The sequence below is a fragment of the Pithys albifrons genome, chromosome 19 (assembly GCF_047495875.1).
Source record: "Pithys albifrons albifrons isolate INPA30051 chromosome 19, PitAlb_v1, whole genome shotgun sequence".
Lineage (NCBI taxonomy): Eukaryota > Metazoa > Chordata > Aves > Passeriformes > Thamnophilidae > Pithys > Pithys albifrons.
The window spans coordinates 3,176,408-3,198,878 of NC_092476.1; the positions used below are offsets into that span (position 1 = coordinate 3,176,408).

A 22,471-nucleotide genomic window follows, 5' to 3' on the forward strand; every position below is an offset into this window, starting at 1 on the left:
GGAGCGGTGCCTGGCACAGCTGAGCCCCCCCCAGCTCAGCTCCAGCCCTCCTGTTTGCTGCTGGTGGGTGACAGGTGATGGAATCTGAATGCTTCACCCAGATATTCCTGCCAGGCCTCAAGAGCAGAACAGGTGAGGGTGGCTGTGTATGACTCCAAGAGACACCCCCAGTGCCAGGGCTGCTGCTGACAGTGCCCAAAGCACCCGTGCTGTGGGGTCACCGGCCTCCTTCTCAGTCCCACAACTCCCTTTCCCAGCAGCTACAGATCCCACTGGGATGGAAACACACAGGATACATCCACCACAGCTCCTTATACCATTCTGGCTCTACCCCAGCATCTCTGGCACCCTTTGCCCAGCTCCTTCCCTGGTACCATGGGGCTGACACTAACACAGCAAGGCACATCCTATTGGCTCTTTGTCTGGCATAGCAAGGTGATAGAGGTGACACGCTGATCCTCAGGCTGTTTATTGGCATCTCCCTCGGCTCAGCCCCGGCGCCGCAGCCTTGCCGGGCTGGTGTTGGCTCACCCATAGGCACTGTGAGGGCTGTGCTGTGCAGACACCCCCAAAATGGCCATGGCCATGGACCCCCCAGGCATCGCCACCCCTGAATGCCCTCAGGCCTCTGCACAAAACCTCATTAAAAAGCCCCAAACCACCAGAAATGCCAAGGGGGTGGGGTTTATGATCACTGCATTGCCCCATGTGAGTCCTCCCCAGGTCCCCAGGGTGCAAAATCAGGGGGGAACTGAGCACCACATGCACCCCGGGGGGGCTCTCCTGGGGTTTAAGTCCTGGGTTCTCCTGGAGGGCTGTGCTGGGTGAGGCACAGAGGAGAGGAATTAGTTGTCCCCTGTGTTCCTAGCACAGGGGATGCCCCCTTCTCCCAAAGGCTTTGAGGATCCAGAGCAGGGGGGGTTCATGTTCAGAGGTTTGAAGATCAGCAGAGCTCCTTTTTCCCTCTGCAATCCCAGGTCTCTCTGTCACTGCTTGTCCCCACGTCCTGGGGGAGCCACAAGTGGAAGGGCTGGGGTTTGGCACAGCAGGAGCAGCTCACCCAGTCCCTGGTACACACAGGACCCTGGCAAGTCCAGCAGCAGCTCCGGGGCAGCCACAGTGGGTGCCAGGGGCAATGTCCGGGGCACCCAGATCCCTCCTGCCCCACCTCATCTGAGGAGTCTGTAATGCAGCTTTGGCCAAAGAGGGGAGCTGGGTTTGCTCTCCAACCTGGGGACAGCACTTGGCTTCCTGCTCCAGCACTGCCAAGATCATGGAACATCCACAGAGCCCGAGGCTGCTCCCCTTGGTGGCCTTCGGCTTCTCCTTTTCTCCCGTTCGCTGCTTTTATCTCTTGATTTCTTGAGGCTTCTCTTTTTTTTTTCCTCTTTTTTTTTCTAATTTTTTCTCTCCTGTTTGGTTTTTGCTTCTGTTTAAATATCAAACGAAGGATGAAAACCCAGCGATGGGGGCTCTGGAGCCGGGGGCCAGGCTGCTGGGCGGGCGGTACAGGGTCCCGGGCTGGCTGCTGGGGGCATTGCTGGGGGTCTGGGGAGTGGGAGTCCTGCTGGCTTTGGGGCGGAAGAGGCTGCCCTGCTGCGTGGAGGTGCTGTTGGAGAGGGCGGCGTGGTCGGGCTCCCCGGAGTCGCTCTCGGTGTAGCTGTAGGCCTGTGCCCGGGAGATGCCCTTCTGCTGCCGCCGCCACGAGTTGTAGTAGGTGGGGTCGCTGATGTAGTGGTTGACAAAGGAATGGCCTTTCTGGTGCCCAGAGTCGACCTCGTATTCACTGTCACTGCCCTGCAAAACAGGATGGGGGAGTGAGATGGGGGAAAGGGCATCACCCACCAGCCCCCAAATGCTTCTTCTCCCAGACAACCAGCAACAGGACAAGAGGAAATGGCCTCAAGCTGCACCAGGGGAGGTTTGGGTTGGATATCAAGAGGAATTTCTTCACAGAAAGGCTGGTCAGGCATTGAAAGGGGCTGCCCAGGGAGGTGGTGGAGTCCCCATCCCTGGAGGTGTTCATGGAACAACTGGACGTGGCACTTGGTGCTCTGGGCTGGGGATCAAGGTGGGCATTGGGCACAGGGTGGACTCGATGATTTCAGAGGTCTTTTCCAGCCTAAATGACTCTGAGATTCCCAGTGCTTTCCTGGTGCTTTCCCAGTGCTCTTTTGGGAATGCTGGCGAGCACATCCCGAAAGTATTTGGAGGCTGGGATGGCTGCAGCACCACTGGGGGGTCTCTGCCTCTTGCTAAACCAAAATGAAACTTTATACAAAAAGTTCCTGGGCCCCTCCCCGAGGCCGTGCTGCCCCCGGGCTGGCGGGAAGGGTGTTTTTGGGCTCTGCGTCGGCGCTGCCGGTAATTGGATTCAGCTTCTCCGGCGGCGCACAAAGGGCCCATTGACGGCGGTGGGAACTGCCCCGCGCCAGCGCCAGCTCCCGCCGCTCTTCACAGCTCCTCAAAAGCCACTCGAGCCCCCTCGGCCCAGAGGGAGCAGGGCTGGCATCTGCCAAGGAAACAGCCGGTGCGGGCAGCAACGGGGGGGGCCCCTGGGGACAGTGTTTTCCTGCTCGAGGACAGCCCTGAGGACCCCCAGACTTTTCCCTGGGTGTCAGACCTGCCTTCTCAGGTGCCACCCAGGATCCATCCTGGGGTGATCCCCCCATGGCCTCCCTGAGGCTGCCTGCTCGGGGAGCTCCCGTGGCCATGCTCCTGCCCAGCCACAGCTGCCCGTTGCTCCGGGACAAGACAAAGGTGGCATTTTGTGGAGTTGGCAGAGCTGTGGACGTTGCCACCAGCGACCGGGCAGCGGGACAGTCCCCAACCCCGCTGACCTCCTCTCCCCCATCCCTTGTCCCCAGCAGCCCCATGAGCCCCCCACAGTGTCACATCCCCAGCACACGGGCCAGGGGCTGTGCCAGCTCTGCTCTGGCTCTGTGCCATGAAGCCATAGGGATGCTGCTGCCTCAAAAGCAGGATGGGGCAGGAGCAGCATTGCTATTCTCTAATGTGCCTCATGGCAAGCAGAGAGCAGGGCTGAGGCTCAGGGAGGGCTCCCAGCACCCTCCAGCCTGTCCCAGGTCCCTGTCCCCACGTGCAGCCCTGGATGGTCACCTGGGAGTCGGAGACCTCGGAGGGCTTCTCCGTGAGGCTGCTGCTCTCGGCAGGGATCAGATCGTTGTACTTGGTCACGTCCTCGTCCGAGTAATGGAGGCTGCCGGGGCTGGGCCGTGGTGGGGACCTCGGGGACAGGCAGGTGATCAGAGTGTGTCCCCTCCCCTGAAGCAGGTTCAGGGACCACTTCTCAGCCATGCCAATCCCAAAAAAACCCGAAAATCCCAATCCCATGATCCTTGGGGTCTCAGGGAGTCCCAGCTTTTCAGGGGGCTGAACAGGGTCACCAGCCCCACACCCATCCCACAGTGGAGCAGGGATGGACACAGTGACTGAAACACTCCCCATGCGGGGAGGGGGCTGTGGTGGGGGGTCCCTACCGGGTGTAGATGCCGTTCTTCCGGCAGAAGGAGTTCTTGACGGAGAGGCGCCGGTTGTTGAGCTCCAGGGCGGGGAAGCTGCCCTCATCCAGGCTCACCATCTCCCCATGGCTCAGGGCAGTTGCCTTGGAGTTGTTCCCTGTGGGATGGGATGCTCAGCCTCCCCCAGACCCTCCCCAGGCAGCACAGCACAGCACAGCACTGGAGGGTCTGCACCCTGCACTGGGAGGCTGGAGAATGGTCCAGAAGGAATTGTGCTGGCTCCAGAGTGACCACAGCCTGGGGACAGCCAGGAGGTGCCAGTCCTGTGCCCAGTGCCACCAGCTGTGCCCAGCCTGCCCGCCCTGGCTCAGACTGCTGAGCTGCCCCAACTCCCAGCTCCGAGGCTGTTTGCTTAAAGAGGAGGTCTGGATTTTCCCCACAATTTGAGCCCTTGACAGAGCTAAGAAAACAGAGTTGTGTTTGGCTAATCCCAGTGACCTCTATGAGCCCCCGGGCTGCGCTGCCTCTGCAGCTGACTGTGGGACAAGTCAGTTATTTAATCTCTAGCTCCCAGTGCGCTCTGGGAAGGCCACAGCATCCTTATCATGTGTCACTGGGTCTCTGGAGGAGCTGTTCCCAAGGCAGTCAGGAAGGGAGGCTCCCACCACTCCACTCAGACCCCAAAGGCAGACAGAGAGACCCCAGGAGGCTCCCACAGGATCAGGGCTGGCACCCATCTCACTCCCACACTCACCTGAGTCTGACTTCTTGGAGTACTTCTTGCTCTGCCCACGGATGATGAGCACGAAGACAAGGAGGAGGATGAAGATGAGCCCCACGAGGGCGATGACCACCAGGAACCACCACTCCTCATAGAATGGGTTGCTTTTCTGGGCTGGGGCACAGCAGAGAGGGTCAGAGGGGGACAGGCATAGGGGGCAACCAGTTTGGATGTGGAAACCCTGCTGCAGGGCACAGGGTCACTTGGGGAATTTTATAAAACCTGGATCCACATGACAGGGGGTTAACTGGATAACTGGGAGCTTTGGAAGGGAAGGGCTGACAGTGGAATTTGGGGCTCTAGAAGCCAGGGGATGGGTTTCAGTGACAGCCATGAGAATAGAGCAACGCCAGGGCTCTCCCTCTGGTACAAGGGGGGGCAGCATCCCCCCAGGACTCCCACATGTTGCCCACCTGACACAGAGGGGGAAGGAGTGCTGGGGGTCCCGTAGCCATAGTCATTCACAGCGATGACACGGAAGTCGTAGCTGACCCCCTGCTTGAGGATGTCCATGCTGAAAGTGTAGGAGGTCACTTCCTTGGGGATGTCTTTGATGAGGATGTCCCAGAGCCCCTCATCTGGAACAGAGAAAGGGGCTGGGAGGGAAGGGCTGGTTCTGCAGGACACTCCAGGGTGAGGGGCTATTGTCCCTCCATCCAGGACTGTGTGGTCTCTGAGTGCTGCCCCTTCCATCAGCCCTGCTCCTCAGTGTTTTCCTCATGGATCAGCACATGGCCAACACCCCAGACACCGTGTCCTAATCCCCAGCCCAGCCTGTCTGGTGGCCTGGGACAGGTCAGCACTCCATGCCTCGGTTTCCCTCTCTCCTGACCCCAGGGCACGTCTGGTATCGAGGTGGGGATGGAAAGCAGAGAGAGCTCAGTACCTGAGGGACGGGCTTCGATGACGTATCTGGTGATGGGCCCTTGGCCGGGGTCACCGCTCGACCAGTGGATGGTGATGGCTGAGCCATAGCGGGAGATGAAGGGCTCGCCGGGGGGGCCAGGGGCACCTGGTGACCCAGAGCAGAGCTGAGATGGGGGTACAAACAGGCACACGGCCATGCCAGTCCCCACCACACCTCCCCCTGACCCCAGCACATCCCCCACATGTCCCCTGTACCTTCCCCAGGCCCCGTGGTGATGTTTGCCTCAACATCCGGCCCATAGGCAAAGGTTTTGGCCCGTATTCGGAACCGGTACGTGACACCCTCAGCCAGGTCCTTCACCTTCATCCACAGTGGGCTGTTCCCCTTCACATCCACTGTCACGATCTTGCTGACGCCTGCGGGGACAGAGGCTGAGCTAGGTCACCCCAGAGCCCTTCCAGCTCCCCCCAGAGCACACCCCAGCCATGCCCTCACCATCCACGGGCGTGCAGGGCTCATAGACCAGCCTGTAGCCCTCGAGGATGCCGTTGGGCAGCGGTGGTGGCTCCCAGGACACATTCACCGACGTGGTGGTCAACTCGCTGAACCGGATGGACCCGGGGGCGCTGGGGGCTGTGAGGGGGCAGGGTGGCAGGGCCAGCTCAGTGCTCCCAGGGGACAACCCCAGCACAAGCCAGTCCCTCTCCCTGCCTCTGCCCTAATAGTGGGGATCAACTCACACCTCTCTGTCCCTCAATCCCCTTTGCAGCAAAGATCCTGCCATTTCCATGGGGGTATGAATCTCCTTATCTCTCTTCCCTAGACCTTCATTCTTCTCAAAACTCAGCTTGAACCTTCATCTCCACAGACCCCAACCCACAAATCCTCCAGTGTGAGCCCAGGGCTGGTCTGCTCAGGATTGCAGGAGCTGGGGTGCAGCTGGGATGAAGGGGAATCTGTGATGCCAGACCCATGGAGACACCACCCCACAGAGGCAGGAGGGTGCTGGGGGGCTGTGCCACGTGCCCCACCTGCCTGCTGTGTCCGTGCCTTCACGGGGGGGCTGCGGGGCCCATCTCCTGCAGCATTGAAGGCGGCAACGCTGACCCAGTACGAGGTGTACCCTGTCAGGTTCTTCAGCTTCACCCCATTCTCGGGCAGGAAAAGGGTCTTCACCCGCGCGCTCTCGTTCTGGCGCTGTGCCTCCCAGAAGTGGATCTGCAGGAGGAGAGGGCATGGAGACCTGATGCAGGGATTCAAACCATCTGCCTTCCCTGAGCATTTTGTTGTGTCCAAACACCCCACACAGCCCTGCCCAGGCTACCAAGCCCCTGTTCCAGCATAGCTGGGGCTCCGAGTGTGCTGGAGGGAAAGGAATGGCTTCTCCTCCAGGAAGACTCCAGGCTGTGCTGGGCATCAGACACAGCCCCGTGCATGGCTGACTCAGGCTCAGTCACTCAAGTGTCCTGAGAGCCCCTTCAAGCCATGCCTGATTCCTGAGGGATGAGGATAAGCAGGAGGAATTATGATGGAGGTGTCTAGAGCATGGGGCTGGGTCTCCTGGCTGCATCCCGGTGCTTCACCCCGGCATCACTCCTGCTGCATCCCGACTCATCCCGGCTGTATCCCGCCGTATCCCGATCGCATCCCAGGGCCGACGGCGCCACCTGCTGCCCCGCCGCCGCTCAGCACCGGGATGGAACACTCCCGATCCCGTTGGGATATCCCGTATCCTCCACTATATTCCCAGGATCCCTTCCCCAGAGGCATGCACATCATCTCCCAGGCCACCCTGTGCCTACCAGAAAGACAGCACCTCCCCAGAGCCCCCCGTGTCCCCGAGTCCCTCTCAGGTGCCAGGAGGTACCTTGTAGCCCTGTATGTCCCCATTCTGGCTCTCAATGGGTGGTGGTTCCCAGGTGACATCCAGCTGGGTGGCCGTGGCTGCCTGCACAGCCACGTTCTGTGGCGCTCCGGTGGGCACTGTGCCAAGGGAGGGCACGTGTCACTAACCAGCCAGGACAGGGAGGGGAACCCCAGCACTGATGTGGCGGATGCAGTGCCTTGCCTGGGTGATGCCCCTTCCCCACAGCCTCCAGCCATAGGCACCCCCACAAGGACTCACCCGCTTCCCCCACGAACACCTCCTGGGGGGGGCTGGGGGGCCCCTCACCCACGGCATTGTACACACTCATGCGGATCTCGTAGCGCCGGTGCTTGCTCAGGTCTGTGAGGAAGGGGGGAATGGGTGAGCAGGGCCCTCCCTGTGGTGGTGGGGGGGTCCTGCTATCCCCAGGGGACCCAGCAGATCCCTTTAATTAGGAAGGTGGGGGTGTCCCCAAGGACCAACTGGCACAGACAGGCAGAGGAGTCACTGGGCACCCCAGTTCAGCCCACAGCACAAGGCAGGCAGAGGGGAGGGACACGCAGGGGTGGCAGTGGAGGACATGGGGGACACAGGGGAGCGGTGACTTACTGTCCAGCTCGTACTGGGTGAGGGACACCTCGCTGAGGTTGTGCACGGCGTAGACAGCTGGGCAGCATGGGCAGGAGAGCAGGTTAGGGTTAGTCCCACATGTGGCACGGCATGGGTGGGTTCCCATCTCCCAGCGCCCACCCCAGCATTGCAACCCACCCCAGGGTGGACCAGGGATCCTCTGCAAGGCCCTGTCATCCCTGGGTGCCAACAGGGCTGTCACAGCAATGAGAAGCCTTTCCATCCTCCCGCCCCATTGGTGAGTGGCAAAAGCTGGGTCTGGCATTGGGGTCCCCATGGAGGTCTAAACAAGTGAGACAGGGCAAGGTCCTGTCACAGGCACTGTCCTTGTCATTCACATCCCTGCTGCCCCCAGAGCAGATATGAGGCTGTTCCCTGTGGGGGCTGAGGGCAGTGGCACACCCAGACACACAGCAGGACAACACACAGACACCCATGTTAGGTGCAGACACCTGCACTCCAGGGACATGGGGGCTGCACACAGCAGGGCAGAGCCAGTGACAACTCACACGTGTTAGAGACCACGGGGCTGGTGGCACCAGGGGCCCAGTGACAGCTGCACAGGGCACAGCCTGACCCTGACGCCCAGGAGAGATACTGTGGTGCACAGGATGCTGCACTGCCCCATCCCTCACCTTCCAAGCCCTGGGTGACCCCAGCCCCCCTTCCCCAGGTGTGGCAGGGCTGTGAGCACTCACGGGTGAGCTCGGCCCATGTGGCACCAGGGTTGCTGATGCTGCGCAGGGTGAAGCTGCGCAGGCTGTCATACACCAGCTCCCGGTACCGCAGTCGGAATCCCAGCAGGATCCCGTTGATCTTGTCCTCAGCTGGGGGCTGCAAGAGAAGGGAGGACAGTGAGGGGCTGATCTGATCCAGGGCTCCTGAACATCCTCAGGTGACTGTCCCCAGAACACCTCGGTGCCACCTCCCACGGGGCCAGGTGGCCAATCCTGTGACACCCCACAAGGCAGAGGGGACAGTACCTGCCAGCGGATGAGCACCGACGTGGTGGTGTGCGGGGTGATGGAGAGGATGGTGGGAGCTTCCTCGGGGGCTGTGGGGCAGAAGAGAGTGGTGAGGCTCCAGAGATGCCCGAGGCAAGAGGGGTGCCCTGGGCACAGGAGGAATTCCCTGGGCAGTGGGGCACCCCCTCTCCCTGCCCCAGGAGGTGCAGCCTGTGCTGACCCGCCTGCAGGGTGGTGAGCGACTCTGACTCCTCACTGTACTCGCTGTCCCCAATGTCATTTGTCGCCTTCACACGGAACTTGTAGGAGGTGAAGGGCTTCAGCCTGGGGAGAGTGGAATGGGATGGAGACAGTGAAACCAGCAGGTGACCCCCTGAGCCACCCCACAAGGTCAGTGTTTCCCAGACTTGTACACCCACTTCTGATTGGATGGGGAAATCCAAGGAACAGGCAAACTCCCCAAAGCATCTCCCATCATCTCCCCTCACCTGTCCACGACAAAAGCGGTGGCGTTGTGGCTGATGGCAGTGGAGTGCAGTGCCCACTCTCCATCGGGCAGCTCCCGGCTCTGCACGGTGTAGTAGCGCACGGGGGAGAGCCCGTCGCTGCCCGGCTCCCAGGACAGCAGCACACTGCGTGCCCGCACCTCCTCCTGCTGCGCCAGCGGCTTTCCGGGGGGCTGCGGGCGGGCTGGGGGAGGCAGGGGGCTGGGAGCACTGCGTGGGCACACACAGCCCCCTGCGCCACCACCCTCTGCCCCCAGTGTTACCTCTCTTCTCAGTGGTGACCACCAGCGCCTCGGCCGCCTCGCCCCAGCCCTTGCGGGTCTGTGCCGCGACACGGAACAGGTACGTGGCCTCGGGGGTGAGGCCGGTGGCCGTGAACTGCCAGGCATTGGGCTCCAGCACCTCCACAGCCGCCGCGCCCACCGCCGTGGTGTTGAGCCGGTGCGTGACCTGGTAGGCTGAGGGGAAGGGAGAGGAACAGTGGGACTGGGGAGGGAACACCAGCCTGGGCCACCTCTATGTGTGCCGCTCCCCCCATCCCAACCCCCACATGGGGACAGCACTGGGGGTTTGGCTCCCTCACACCCACCCAGGGACCAGCATCCAGCTGGGGAACTCCAGCCCTGAGGGCTCTGAGATGCCCAGGGGATCCCAAGGAGCCGGTCTCTGCTCCCCATGTCAATCCCTGCTCCCACAGGACCTCTGAACCCCTCTGCAGAGCATCTCAGCACAGCACAACTGGGATGGCTCCCCACCTACCCAGGATGACACCATTGGGTGCCGCAGGTGGCTGCCAGACGAGCCGCACCAAGGTGGTCCTCACTTCAGGGAAGAGGATCCCCACGGGGGGCCCGGGCACTGGAGGGGCAGAGACGGGGTTCATCAGGGAGCACATGAGTGGGGGCAAAGTGCCAGATCTCATCTCCTGAGAATGGGACCCCTGGGCGTCCTGGTCAGGGGGAGAGGGATCGCCCCAAGGTACAGATATGGGATGGGATGAATTTAAGCACCCAGGGACCCCCGAGGCCATCCAGGTGCTGTCACCCACCGTCATCCAGGGTCCGCTCGAGGACGGGGGGCCGGCTGGGTGTGCCATCGCCGATCCTGGTGAAGGCCAGCACACGGATCTCATACAGCGTGTACTTGCCCAGCCCGGTCAGCTGGGCACTGCGGGAGGAATTGCCCTCTGCCAGCCAGAACTGGGCACGTGCCTCCGAGCCCTTCTCCTTGTACATCACCTGCAACAGACCCTGTGTGACACAGCTGGGCAAGACTGGCATCAATGGGCACCAACTCTTGGGGGTGGCACAGTTGGGGACCTGGCAGACTGCAGGGCGATTCCCCCAGGGAAAGCTGTGCTTCCCAAGGTTGTGGATGAGGCTGCAGGGCACAGGCAGGGTATGGACAGATCTACAAGCAGGAGCTCACCTTGTAGCCCAGGATGAGGCCATTGCAGTCAGCCTCAGGAATGTCACTCCATCGGACCATTAAGCTGCTGGAGGAGGTGGCCACTGCTGACACATTGCTGGGGCCAGAGGAGGGCACTGGAGGGGGGTGACAGTGAGAGTCAGTGGCTGAATCAGCCAGGGTGGGTGCCCAATGCCATGGAGCAGGCAGAGGTACCTGACTCCCGGGTGCGCCCCAGCACTGGGCGGCTCCAGGGCCCCGATCCGATGGCATTGAAGGCTTGGACCTGCACCCGGTACTCAGTCCACTCCTCCAGGTCCTCGATGGTGAATTCCCGCTCCACGCGGTCACGGATCACGTGCACCGCCGGCTGCCCCCGCCCGTCCACACGTGCGTACCGGATCTTGTACCCCACAGAGTCGGGGTTCCCGTTGTACTCCTGCTCCAGGAGGGGCTGGCAGAGACACACACCATCACTCCTGATGTCCCACAGCCACCCCTGCTCAATCTCCCTTCAGGTCCCATGAGCTCATGCCCACAGGCACAGATCCCACTCACCATCCAGCGCAGCCACAGACTGGTCTCACTGGCCGTCCTCAGGGTGACATTGGCAGGTGCCATGTCTGGCGGGGCTTGGAGGGTCTGGATCCTCCGTGAGGGCAGGCTGGGGGGGCTGGTGCCCACAATGTTCACCTGCCGCATGCGGAAACTGAGAGAGGAGAGGGGGTCATGGTGTGGGACAAGACAGCTCTGAGACCTTAGGGAGGTCACTAATGTGGGGTTATAGTGGGGAATAAGAGGGCTCTGGTCCCTTAGAGAAGACATGAGGTGGGTCACAGCAGGGGCTTAGAGGGTTCTGTTCCCCCAGGGATGACACCACAACATCACCCTGGTTACTCACCTGTAGTAGGTGTAGGGCTTCAGGTTGGGCACCTCCATGGAACGGGTGTCGGGCTCGTTGGCCAACTGATGGACAAGCCCCCATTCTTCAGCCTCACCATTCTGACCCACCTGTGGGATGAGAGTGAGGTGCGGGGTGAGCTGCTCCCCAACATGCCCTCACTCCCTCCTTCCTGAGCCACCCTGTACCTGTGCCTCCACCTGCCAGCGGGAGATGGAGGTTTTGCCATCATAGCCTGGGCGAAACTGGATAGTGACAGAGCGGGGCCCGATGTTGGAGATGCCCAGGTTGGTGGGGGCACCAGGAAGCTCTGTAGGGACAGGGCAGGATGGGTGGCACCAGCCACTCACCCCCAGCACTGCCTGCAGCCCCCGGGCATCCCCACAGTGCTGATCTCACCTGGAGGAACCCCCGAGGAAATGGTGGAGGAGGAGACCTGGCCCTGACCCTTGGAGGTCATGGCGGCCACCTCGATGGTGTAGGTGGTGAGGGCAGTGAGACCAGTGACGCGGTAGTCCAGGGTCACGTTGGGCAGATAGTGGGTCACCCGTGTGTTGGTGCGGTTGTACTCCTCCCATGAGATCCGGTAGCCTGGAATGCACCCTCTGTGTTGGCTCCCTGTATTGCCCACCCCAAGGGGCTGAGCAGGGCCAGGGATGGACAGAGGACAGGTGGGAGATGCTGTGGGGTGGGAATGGGAACAGGGGGAGATGCTACAGGTGCAGGAGGCAGTACCTGCCAGTGCTTTCTTACCTGTCAGGATTCCATTCTTCTCTAGCGGTTCCTGCCAGCTGACCTTCAGGGATGTATCCAAGATGTCACTGAAGCTGAGGTGTCCCACGGGGCCAGGCACTGCCCAAAGACACCCCAACTCAGCACCCATAGCACCCACTCAAGGAGCAAGCGTGGAGGGGGCTCCCCTTGGAAGGGGCTTGCCGGGGCTCGGCAGTGGGAACAAGCAGCCCACTGGGGGCTGCTCCCCCTCCCCAGGAGCAGCCAGAGGGTGGGGCAGGGTCCGTCCCGTGGGAACGCAAAGCCTCCCCGTACCGTCCTCGTGGGTGCGCACCAGCTGCGGGGGGCTGCGCGGGCCGTCCCCCGGCGTGGTGAAGCACAGCACCGAGGTGAAGTACTCGGCGAATTTCCGCAGCCCTGCCACGTATCCCACGTGGACGCTGTCCTGGAAGTTGGGCCGCACCGTCACCACCGTCGCCTCCTCCTCGTGCTCCGGTTCCCACGCGATGAGCTGCGGGAGGAAGGTGCTGGCATGAGGATGCCGCTTGCCACGTTCTCTCCACGCACATCTGTACCACAAACACCATCCTCTGGGCACCCCCGGCCTCCTCTTATTAATTCAGAGTTGATTAAATATCAATTAACGGTGCGGGGAGCACTTGATGCCTCTGCCAGCGCGTGTTCACGGAGTGTGCGCTGCGATTAACTCCATCGATAACGGCACGGGATCACCCACCCGCCTGCATCCAGGAGGGATGTTTGGGCATTTAATTGGTATTGTGCGAGATAGCCTGTAGCAACTTAATTAAACACTAATTAGTCCCTAAAAATACTAATCAAAAATACTAAGTGGCATTTAATAAGAATGTTAAATATCCTACTCACGCTGGTTATCTCATCCAGCGGCAATTAAATTCCCGAACTTCTTGGAGTGGATTAAGACACAAGTTTAATGTTTTAATTCAATTTCATTAATGTAAATTTGAATTAATTGCAATTTGGAATTAATTACAGAGCATGGGAGACTCCAAGCCCATGCAAGTGTTAAATAACAGTAAATATTATTTTAACAGTCAGGACAGATCCAATTAAAAACCAGGATTTTGGCAAGGAGTTGCTGAGACAGTTTGTGAAAGTTGACCAAGGAGTTTTCCCCTCCCAGCTGCCCCATTTTTGGGGGACCCATGGAAATTGCCCCTCACCTTGTACCCCTGGTTGATGCCGTTGATGAACTGGGGGCTGGGGGGGTTCCAGGTGAAGCGGATGGTGGTGGAGTTGGTGGCCTCTGCCTGCACATTCCCCGGGGGCACCGTAGGAACTGTGGGATGAAGGGACAGCTCACAGCAGCTCCAGCTCAACGAGATCCCCTCCATCAGCTGGGTGCCAGCCCCCCAGGATGCCAGGGTGATGCCCCTGGCTGGGCTCTGCAGCCCCTGGTCATCCCTCCCCAGCACATTGCAGTCTCCCTGGGACACTCACATCCATCATCCTGCCACCCAATTCCATCACCCCAATTGGCACAACCTTTTGCTATCAGGGCACCCACAAAGCCCCTGTCTGCCCCTGCCCACCCCTGCCTGCCCTGCCTACCTCCCTGCAAGGTCCACTCGGTCACCTTCATGCTGTAGACCCCCAGGCCAGCACTGTTATACGCAGCCACCTCAATCTCGTAGTTGGTCCAGATGATGAGGTCCTCCAGGAGCAGGTTGTTGACCTCAGCATTGGTGATGTTCTTGAACTGGTACCCCACGGGCAGCCCGGCCAGGCAGTACCTGGTGACCAGGTGCCATCAGAGCTGCCAGCATCTCCACCAACACTAGGAGTGGGACCCCTGGACATCCCCCCATCGTCTACCGGATGATGTAGCCCTTGAGGACACCATTCTGGTGGCTCTCAGGGGGCGGCTGCCACTGGATCATGATGGACTGGTTGGTGCGGCCACTGGCGATGACGTTCTGAGGGGGTGCAGAGGGAGGCTCCTCGGGTAGGGACACCCTGCAGGGATGAGGTGGGATGAGCACCCAAGGACTGTCAACCCTGCTGGTGCCCCCAGCCATGCCTCACCTCTCTGTGTCCTTGCTGAACTGCCCCCTGCCCACGTCGTTCACGGCGCAGAGGCGGAACTGGTAGGAGCGAGCAGGGACTAAGCCCCGCACTGTCACTGATGTCACCTCAGGGTCCACACTGGCCAGCAGCACAGTCCAGGGAGCATCTGCGGGGGGACAGGGGCAGCAGAGTGGGGGATCTGACCTGCAGGATGCTGGGGTCCCCTGCCCAGCTAATGAGTCCAGGGGTCCCCAAGCTCCCCAGAGCATGTCCTGCATTGGGGTGATGCTGCAGGCTTTTCCCAGTGCCAGCAATGCTGGGGGTTGGGAGCAGCCCCTTACTGTTCTCGGAGACCTCCACGATGTAGCGGAGCAGGGGGCTGTTGCCATCGAAGGGTTTGGCCCAGGTGAGGTTGATGGCCCGTTTCTCCTGGGGGCTCAGGGCAGCCACAGGGCTCTCAGGGGCGTGGGGGAGCTGCCTGGACAGGGGGGTTAGGGAGGGAGAGAGGGGGCACAGCCTCGGGCGTGGGGTGCTGGCAGGAATGAGGGGCATCTCACCGGACACGGAGGTGGGCGCTGCGCGAGTCATTGCCCCCGGCCGAGATCACCTTGCAGGTGTAGGTGCCAATGTCACCTGACCAGGTCTGGGAGATGTGGAGGGTGCCCACCTCGTCCAGGCGCACCCGCGGGCCACTCTCGGGCCCCAGGGGTGCCCCGTCCTTCTCCCAGACGTACCTGTGCCAGGGGGGAACCAGGTGTGTTTGTGCCCTGCAGCCCCTCCAACAAGGAGAGGGGGCCAGGAGCTCCCCGTCTGCAGGGCACCAGGTGGCACTGCAGGACCGCCAGCACAGGGCTGGGATGGAGGACCCCCATCTCCCTCCCCTGGCACACAGAGAGTGGTAATGGCAGCCAGGTTGGCAGCCTGGGCGTGCCTGGACCCTCCAACCCTCCCAGCCCTGTCACACTCACCTGACGTCCACGCTGGGGTCGTGGGTGACCCCACAGCTCATGACAGCCTTGGTTCCCTTGATGACACTCTGGTCCTGCGGTGGGTCAGTGATACGTGTCCTCGCTGCAGGAGGACAGAATGAGCCACTGGCACTGCCCAGAGGGCTGCAGGGGTGGCACTGGCAGGTACAGCCCCATGTGCACCCACAAAAACCAGCACCCTTCCTTGGCACACACACAGAGCTCCATCCTGCCTGTGGAGCCAGGCAGGGTCCATCCCAGCTGCCACAGCGCGGGTGACATGGGCACTCCGGTGAGTTCCTTACCCCAGACCACCAGGTCTGCAGACGCCTCGTCCACACCACGGGAATTGGTGGCCAGGCAGGTGTAGGTGCCGGCGTCGGGCAGGTGCGCAGGGCTCACGAGGAGGCTGCCCGACTCCAGCAGTGTGAAACGTGGCAGCTGCACCGAGCCGCTGGCCAGGACCCGCTCCCCTGGGGACACGGGGGCCCTGTCAGTCCCATGGCCACTGGCCAAGCCTGGTGGTCAGGGAGCCCAGCAGTGGTTGCCCCCAGCCCCTTTTACCTTTCTGCCAGGTGATGGCTGGGCGTGGAGCCCCCGAGGTCTCGCAGTTGAGGATGACAGACATGCCATCAATCACTGTGCTGTCCTGGGGACCCCGGGTGATGTTGGGGGCGATGCCTGTGGGGCACAGAGATGCACAGCGCCCCCTGAAGCCCTTCCCCATGCCCAGCCTGGAGCCGATCCGCTCCAGGAGCATTGTGAGGAAGGGATGCCACACACACAGGAGTTTCCTGGGATCCATGAGCATCAACCAGGGCATCCCAGGCACATCCACCCACAACCAAGGCAGGGCACCCCTGACTGGAGGCTGAGGGGGGCTGGCACCTACTGGTCACAGCCAGGTACGTGGTGGTCTGCACCTCGCCAGCCGCATTGCGGGCGAAGCACTGGAACATGCCGGTGTCATCGGGAACCAGCCCACTGATCTGCAGGCTGCCATCCTCCAGCAGCTGGAAGCGGGACAGCTTCTCCAGGTGAATGAGGGCAGCGTCCTTGTACCAGGCCATCTCAGGAGGGGGGACACCTGCCAGGGTAGAGCCACATCAGGCACAGTGTCACAGCAGTGTGGGGAAGGGGCTGGGGAGCAGCTCACCTTTGGCTTGGCAGGGGATGGCCACCACCTTCTCCATCTCGGCTGTGATGTGTCTCTCTGGCTCCTTGATGAACTGTGGGGGCTCTGCCAAGGGAACATGGCGATGGGCAGGGGGCTGGGGTAGAACCAAGATCCTGGGACCACCCCAGTGACCCACCTGTTCCTACCTATCTCAGCCCCAGGGGCTAAGACTGCCCCAGTTCATTGCCCATGTGGCACAGGCTGCCCAGGGGCAGAAGCTCACCCAGGACGGACAGGAAGGCCCCAGCAGACACGGGGGGGACGCTGCTGCTGCGCAGCACAGCCTCGCACGCGTAGTAGCCACTGTCGCTCAGCGTCGGGTGCAGGATGGTGAGCCGGCGGCTGTAGTCACTGATCCCGCTGGAGACGGGCACCCCATCCTTCTTCCAGATGATGTGCAGCTTGATCAGTGGCCTGGGGGACCAGGAGAGTGTCAAGAATCAGCTCCAGCCTCCATCGAGCCACCCATCTCCCTCCATCCCACAGGACTGAGGAGCTGTGATGGGAAGGGACCTGCCTCCATCCCACAGGATCCCAGAGGCGTGGTGGGAAAGAACATGGGGGCACTCAGCCCTGAGGCCTCATAATGTCAATAAGGAGATCCCTCCCATCCCCATTCCCATCTCCATCCTGCCACTCACCTGGCATTGGCCACACACTCCATGGTGACCTCCGAGGTCCCGGCCACCACGCTGGTGTTCCTGGGTGGGACAATGATGGTGGGTGCGATGGGATCAGCTGGGCCACCCACGTCTGGGGAGAAGGAGGCCAGAGGAACAGCCATGAGCACCCTCTGCCCACCCTGGGGTGCCCCAGCCCCCAGAGGGGGCACCCAATCCCCGTCTGCTTGGCATGGAGGAGACAAAAGCAACAGGGGCTGAGAGTCCCTCAGGGTGCCTTCCCAGCTTTCCCTAATCTCTCCTCTCTCATGGGAGCCCACGGCACGGCCACCAGGCAGGGAGGAGGGAGCAGGGAGTACATAAAGCAAAATGATGGCAACAATAAAAAACCCTCGTGTAGGCACTGTAAAAATGCGATCAGCTTGAAAGCTGCTGATAGAGCTGAATCCATAAACATGGGCTCCGGGATGTTTATGGTCCTCTGGGATGCCGAGGGATGGGAAAACAGATTAATGGGGAAGGGGGACAGGCAAAGCCTGCCATGGATAGGGATAACCCCCACAGAGCAGAGGGAGGGGACAGGAGTGAGACTCTGACAGGACTGATGTCACTTTGGGGCATCTCCCATGGGATGGGCTGTCATCACTCAAATGGGATGGGGGACCATCAGAAGTCCTGGAGAGTCCAAGGGAAGAGGAGGGATGAGGCTACAGGGGTGTCCCCCAGGAGGGGAACACAAGGCAGTGGTGACACTGCTGCACCCCATCCTGCAGCCATTCCTAGACATGGCTGCATCCAGCTGGAGCGGGAGCTCTGCCTGTGACACACCAGCACCTGCAGCACAGCCCCGAGTGCCTAAATAAATTTTGAGGCAGCTGAACTGTTAAGTCAGCAGAAGTTAGAGCCTCCAAAGAGATTTACTGCAAATTAAATCTGGGGGTGAGGCAGGGGGTGGGGGGAGCAGGGCGGGGGGGCAGGGCTGGGGGGGGCAGTGCCCCCCACACTCACTGGCCACAGTCAGTGTGATGGGCTGGCTCGTCTTGTTGTCCCCGTTCTTGTCATTCACCGCCTGCACGTAGTAACGTCCTGCGTCAGGGGCCACCGTGGAGAGGATGACAAGGGTGTTCTCCAGAGTGATGGCTCTGTGGGAGGGGAGGGTGGTGTGTGATGGGGATGTGAACACAATGGGGAGAAAGATGCAGTGAGCTGGGACCCTTGTTCCCCACCTCATCTGCCCAAGGACCCTCAATGTGAGCCCCAGCCTACCCCAGGCACCAACCCCATGATGGGGGTACCAAGCCCCACAACCCCTGTGCCAAGCAGAGCCCATGGGATGGTGCAAATTCATAGGACTTCTCTACATTTTTTTTTCATTTTTTTATTTAATGGAGTGATCTAATCTGCTGGAAACATAAAATGCTTTGGGGAATATAGTTTTTTACCATTAAATATGAGATAAAGGAGTTTTATCTCCTCAATCCCGCTTTGCAAATCGAAAGGAGACCAGTTCAATTCCTGCATAATGGGGGTTACAAATTCAATTCCTGCACACTGTGGCTGCCAGTGCCGGGATCTGCCACAGCCCCACAGAGACACCTGGCACATGTATGTGTGCTGTGCTTGGCTCCATCACACCCTTTTGCCTGCCTTCCTCCCCCTTAATTTCATTTTTTATTAAAAAATTCATTTCTCTGCTGACAAACGGCCATTAGTCACCAAGTCTGTCCCCAGGCTTTAGCACAGTGCGCTTGAGATGTTGCTTAAACATCACTGGTGTAGGGACAATGGGAAATGCAGCCCCCTGGGTATGGGAGGGATGCTGGGGGGGGATACTGGGGCCACCCCAGGGGTACTCACATGCGGCTGCTGGGGGAGATCTTCCGCCCGTCCCGAAACCAGGTGACCTGTGGCTGAGGGAAGCTGGCGATGCGGGGCGCGCGGATAACGGCCGCCTCCCCGTGGGACACGCTCTGCTGTGTCTCGCCGTCCTCGAAGCTCCCCATGTCTGCAAAACGTGAGAGAGAACCGTGTCAGGAGCTGAGGAGAGGCTGAGAATGTGCCCAGGGATCCAGTCCCAGGTCTGGCTGGGGAGCAGGCTGGAGGTTGTGGTGATGGACTCCTCAGGGAATGCAGAAGGGCTGCTCCCGGGGTTGCTCTCCATCCTCTCCTCAGCAAGGGTGGTTTGGCTGGCTCAGGGTGTGGGATGGTGCGGGGTGGCTCAGATCCCACAGGCTGCTCCTCGTGATCCCTCCCTCCAGCTGTGCAGCCCCATCACCCACTCACCAGATAAGGACCCCTGTCCATGTGGTCCCCACCAAGGATGGGATGCAGCCACAACAAGGAGGGCTCAGTCCCAGGGCTCCCTGGCCTCTCTCCATGCCACAACCCATGGCCTAGCACCAGGAGCATGCCAGCATGACCTTGACTCCACAGACAAGGATGGGGCACAGCTGCGCCACTCCCTTCCCCAGGTGGAAGCACACAGTGGTTGAGGGAGGCAGAGAGAAGCAAGGGGCATGGAGCTGGGGGGGGGGCAGGGGATTTTTATTGACTTCCCTTAATTGCTGTAATTAAAAACATGTAAAGAATCCTTTTTTAACGACTTTGCCATTATCATTAGTTGTTAGCACAGCTGCCTTATTAATTTCTCATTAGCTTCCTGATCTGTCACTGCTCCTCAGGAGGTGTTTAAGGGCATGGGACTGGGGGCACCCCAGAGGGAAGGTGTGACAGAGAGGGGCAGAACCCTTTGGGGCATAAAGCCACCATCCCAGGCCTCAGTACACTCATTACCCCTTAAATCACTGGACATTCCTGCCAGCACCAGCCCAGAAATGCTCTGGATGTCCCTGCCAGAGTCACCCCAGGGATGCTCCAGGCTTGCTTGTGCTGGCCGTCAGTGGCACCCACACCAGAGCTGCCCACAGTGCTGGGAGCAGAGTGACCCCATCCAGTCCCCACGGAGCAGGACAGTGACTTACAGGCCACCTGCACCTCAGTCTGGCGCTGCAGCAGAGCTCCCATCCGGTTGCGGACGATGCAGCGGTAGAATCCGGCGTGTGTGCGGTCCAGAGAGGTGATCATGTACCTGTGGGAGACAGGAGTCCCATCAGTGGTGGGAGGGACATCCACGGCACTGTCACAGCCCCCAAGAGAGGCTGCAGGTCCTACGCAAGCCCCCCATTTACTGCTGGGCAGCAGCACCTGTGCCAGGTGCCGACTCTTTCCCAAAGGAGCTGCTGTTCAAGCTGCATATACTACATACATGTGTGTGTCCATGCAGGCATGTACGTGTGCACAGACATGTGTGTGCATGCTGGGGACACCCCAGTGTCCCTCACTGCCACAGAGAACTCATGGCCATGCATACAGGAGGTGTTTTGCTGCACCACAGGCAGCATGAGCCAGTGCCCATCACCCTCCCAGGGGGTGGATGTGACCCACCACCATGAGCTGGAGGTGCTGGGCAAGTGGTTTTGAGCTGTCAAACACAGGGGTGGCTCCTGGGAACTGGCACCTGCTGTCCTGACCCCTGCACCAAGCCCCAGAAGTGGTACTGGGGTCTGCTGATGTCACTCAGCCTAGACCTCAGCACAGCTGAGCCCGGCACTGCTCTGATGAGTCATGGCTGAACCCCCTTATCATCCCCATGCTCGCTCTTATCAGCTGCCAGCACAGCACATGATGAGCAGATAAAGGAAATGACCACGATTTCACACGCCCACCCCCCCAAGCATCACTCCAGTCCCCAAGTCAGACCCTGCAGCCACCAGACCACCCAGAGCAGGAGGAGCTCCTGTTCCCCCATCCCAAAACAGATGGGAGAGTCTCTGGGGGCCTGGGCAGGTGCTGCAGTGCTGCCGTCCCCAGCTGGGAGTGCTCCGAGATAAGGCAGAGAGGGAATAAATAAGCAAGCTCAGCCCTCCTTGACCAAAATCTAATCTTGCGTTAAAACACACCGCGGGCTGTTTCGGCAGAGCTTTGTTTGTTCTTCTGAGAACTGAGTGCAAATTAAACTTTCATAAGACCTGAAGAGCACATTCCCTCTGCCGGGAAGTGCAGTGGGCCCCACGCCCACCTCCCCACATGGGAGATGGCAACAGGGACACAGGTCCCACCTCGCCTGGTGGCACCATGGAGACAAGGTGGGCATGGCAGGGCTGGCATGAAACCTGCTGGTGACACCCACCCACTCACCCACCCACGTGGCGTGCCGGGGTCACATGTCCCCGTGGGAGGAGGACAGTGCCCTTTGGGAACGAGTCCTTGAGTGTCATGCCTGATATTTAAAAATGCTCCCCAGAGGCTTTAAATAAGATATTTCAATTCCATGGAGCTGTCAGGAGAGGATGCAGATGCCAGGAATAATGGGCCCGATCTCCTTGCGGTGTCCTCGTTAATAAATCACACCGTGACTCCCGAACACACGCACACGGATGGATGGACGGATGGACAGACACTCGCTGATGCTCAGCAGCAGACGGGCATGTGTGTCCCCAAAGAGATCCCTGTGCACCATGTCCCTCAAAACCCTCATCCCAGGAGGGGGACTATGAAAAGCCCTCAGCACAGTCCATGAGACCCAAACCACCCCCGACAACCCTGGAGCACCAACAGCCCCTCAGCAGCGCTTTGCTCCCCCACACTGGGAGCCAGAACCCCTCTGTGGGCATGTGGAACCTTTGCCTGCCATTGGACACTCCCGCAAATCCAATTAAGGGGGTCTGGTCCCCACACACAGGAGCTGGAGGAGCTATTAAGCAGCAGCACTTTCGCACACACCTCAGCGGCTGAAAATAGCCCGGAGAAAGGAAATCAATCGCCGGCACAGCCCAGCCCGCAGTCATCAACCAAACCAGCACAGACTTTGTTCTCTCCCGCTTGCCTTCCACGGAGGCTTTTATCCAACACCACTTGGATTTGATTTCCTTCCCACATCACGCTGGGCTGGAAGGGGACAGGAATTGATTTCACCCCCAGTGTCACTCTCACTTTCACCCCTGCGCAGGTAGATGTGCTGTGGGCAGGGGAAGGGGTGAATGGCACCCCAGGCAGCCCTCCCAGTTTGAGCCAAGACCACAGTGGTTCCTTCATGGCCCAGAGCTCCTGGTTCCGTTGTGCCAAGCAGGCCCTCCAGCTGGGACTGATCCTGGTGCCCTGACCGGGTGGCTTTGCCCATCTGCCCCCACTCCAGCCAGGACAGAGGTGAGGTCTGGCCGAGCTCTCAGCGCAGCCCTTGCTGCTGACTCCGCTGTTCCAGAGGTTTGTTTGGCTTCTCTGCGAAGACAGAGGTTGACAGGGCATGATCCATGGGGAAAAGCCCTTCCGCAGCAAGGACTGACCCGCGCTGCAGGAGGACACACTGATGGAAAACAGAGGTGGCCTCCTGGCTCTGTCAGGAAGTGGCTGTGCCCTGCTCAGCCCCAGGGTCAGGAGGGGGCTTTGGAGCCAGGAGCCCTGTGCTGGGGGACCGGCGGGTTTGCAGAAGCAGCTTTGGCACCGGATCATTCTGACAGATGGA

General features: G+C 60.4%; 1 protein-coding gene across 1 annotated transcript in view; it reads right to left on the bottom strand.

Annotated features, from left to right (window-relative positions):
• Nucleotides 1-463: 463 nt before the first annotated feature.
• Nucleotides 464-22,471, bottom strand: part of SDK2 (sidekick cell adhesion molecule 2) — a 46,671-nt gene continuing 24,663 nt past the window's right edge. The window contains exons 3-45 of the mRNA XM_071573777.1: nt 19,932-20,038; nt 18,808-18,955; nt 17,959-18,092; nt 16,972-17,083; nt 16,554-16,744; nt 16,310-16,393; nt 16,046-16,240; nt 15,718-15,834; nt 15,459-15,626; nt 15,154-15,256; nt 14,743-14,919; nt 14,527-14,663; nt 14,204-14,351; nt 13,994-14,134; nt 13,730-13,911; nt 13,342-13,457; nt 12,455-12,650; nt 12,161-12,259; nt 11,807-11,998; nt 11,596-11,717; nt 11,408-11,517; nt 11,065-11,215; nt 10,723-10,960; nt 10,528-10,643; nt 10,148-10,337; nt 9,859-9,957; nt 9,363-9,557; nt 9,082-9,283; nt 8,814-8,917; nt 8,612-8,682; nt 8,327-8,462; nt 7,608-7,664; nt 7,257-7,358; nt 6,999-7,114; nt 6,163-6,349; nt 5,627-5,764; nt 5,386-5,547; nt 5,150-5,275; nt 4,677-4,841; nt 4,237-4,377; nt 3,501-3,639; nt 3,121-3,247; nt 464-1,797 (exon numbers count right to left, since the gene is read on the bottom strand). Coding sequence (XP_071429878.1) covers nt 1,441-1,797; nt 3,121-3,247; nt 3,501-3,639; nt 4,237-4,377; nt 4,677-4,841; nt 5,150-5,275; nt 5,386-5,547; nt 5,627-5,764; nt 6,163-6,349; nt 6,999-7,114; nt 7,257-7,358; nt 7,608-7,664; nt 8,327-8,462; nt 8,612-8,682; nt 8,814-8,917; nt 9,082-9,283; nt 9,363-9,557; nt 9,859-9,957; nt 10,148-10,337; nt 10,528-10,643; nt 10,723-10,960; nt 11,065-11,215; nt 11,408-11,517; nt 11,596-11,717; nt 11,807-11,998; nt 12,161-12,259; nt 12,455-12,650; nt 13,342-13,457; nt 13,730-13,911; nt 13,994-14,134; nt 14,204-14,351; nt 14,527-14,663; nt 14,743-14,919; nt 15,154-15,256; nt 15,459-15,626; nt 15,718-15,834; nt 16,046-16,240; nt 16,310-16,393; nt 16,554-16,744; nt 16,972-17,083; nt 17,959-18,092; nt 18,808-18,955; nt 19,932-20,038 — 6,298 coding nt within the window. The 3' untranslated portion in view covers nt 464-1,440. The remainder of the gene's footprint in view (nt 1,798-3,120; nt 3,248-3,500; nt 3,640-4,236; nt 4,378-4,676; nt 4,842-5,149; nt 5,276-5,385; nt 5,548-5,626; nt 5,765-6,162; nt 6,350-6,998; nt 7,115-7,256; nt 7,359-7,607; nt 7,665-8,326; nt 8,463-8,611; nt 8,683-8,813; nt 8,918-9,081; nt 9,284-9,362; nt 9,558-9,858; nt 9,958-10,147; nt 10,338-10,527; nt 10,644-10,722; nt 10,961-11,064; nt 11,216-11,407; nt 11,518-11,595; nt 11,718-11,806; nt 11,999-12,160; nt 12,260-12,454; nt 12,651-13,341; nt 13,458-13,729; nt 13,912-13,993; nt 14,135-14,203; nt 14,352-14,526; nt 14,664-14,742; nt 14,920-15,153; nt 15,257-15,458; nt 15,627-15,717; nt 15,835-16,045; nt 16,241-16,309; nt 16,394-16,553; nt 16,745-16,971; nt 17,084-17,958; nt 18,093-18,807; nt 18,956-19,931; nt 20,039-22,471) is intronic.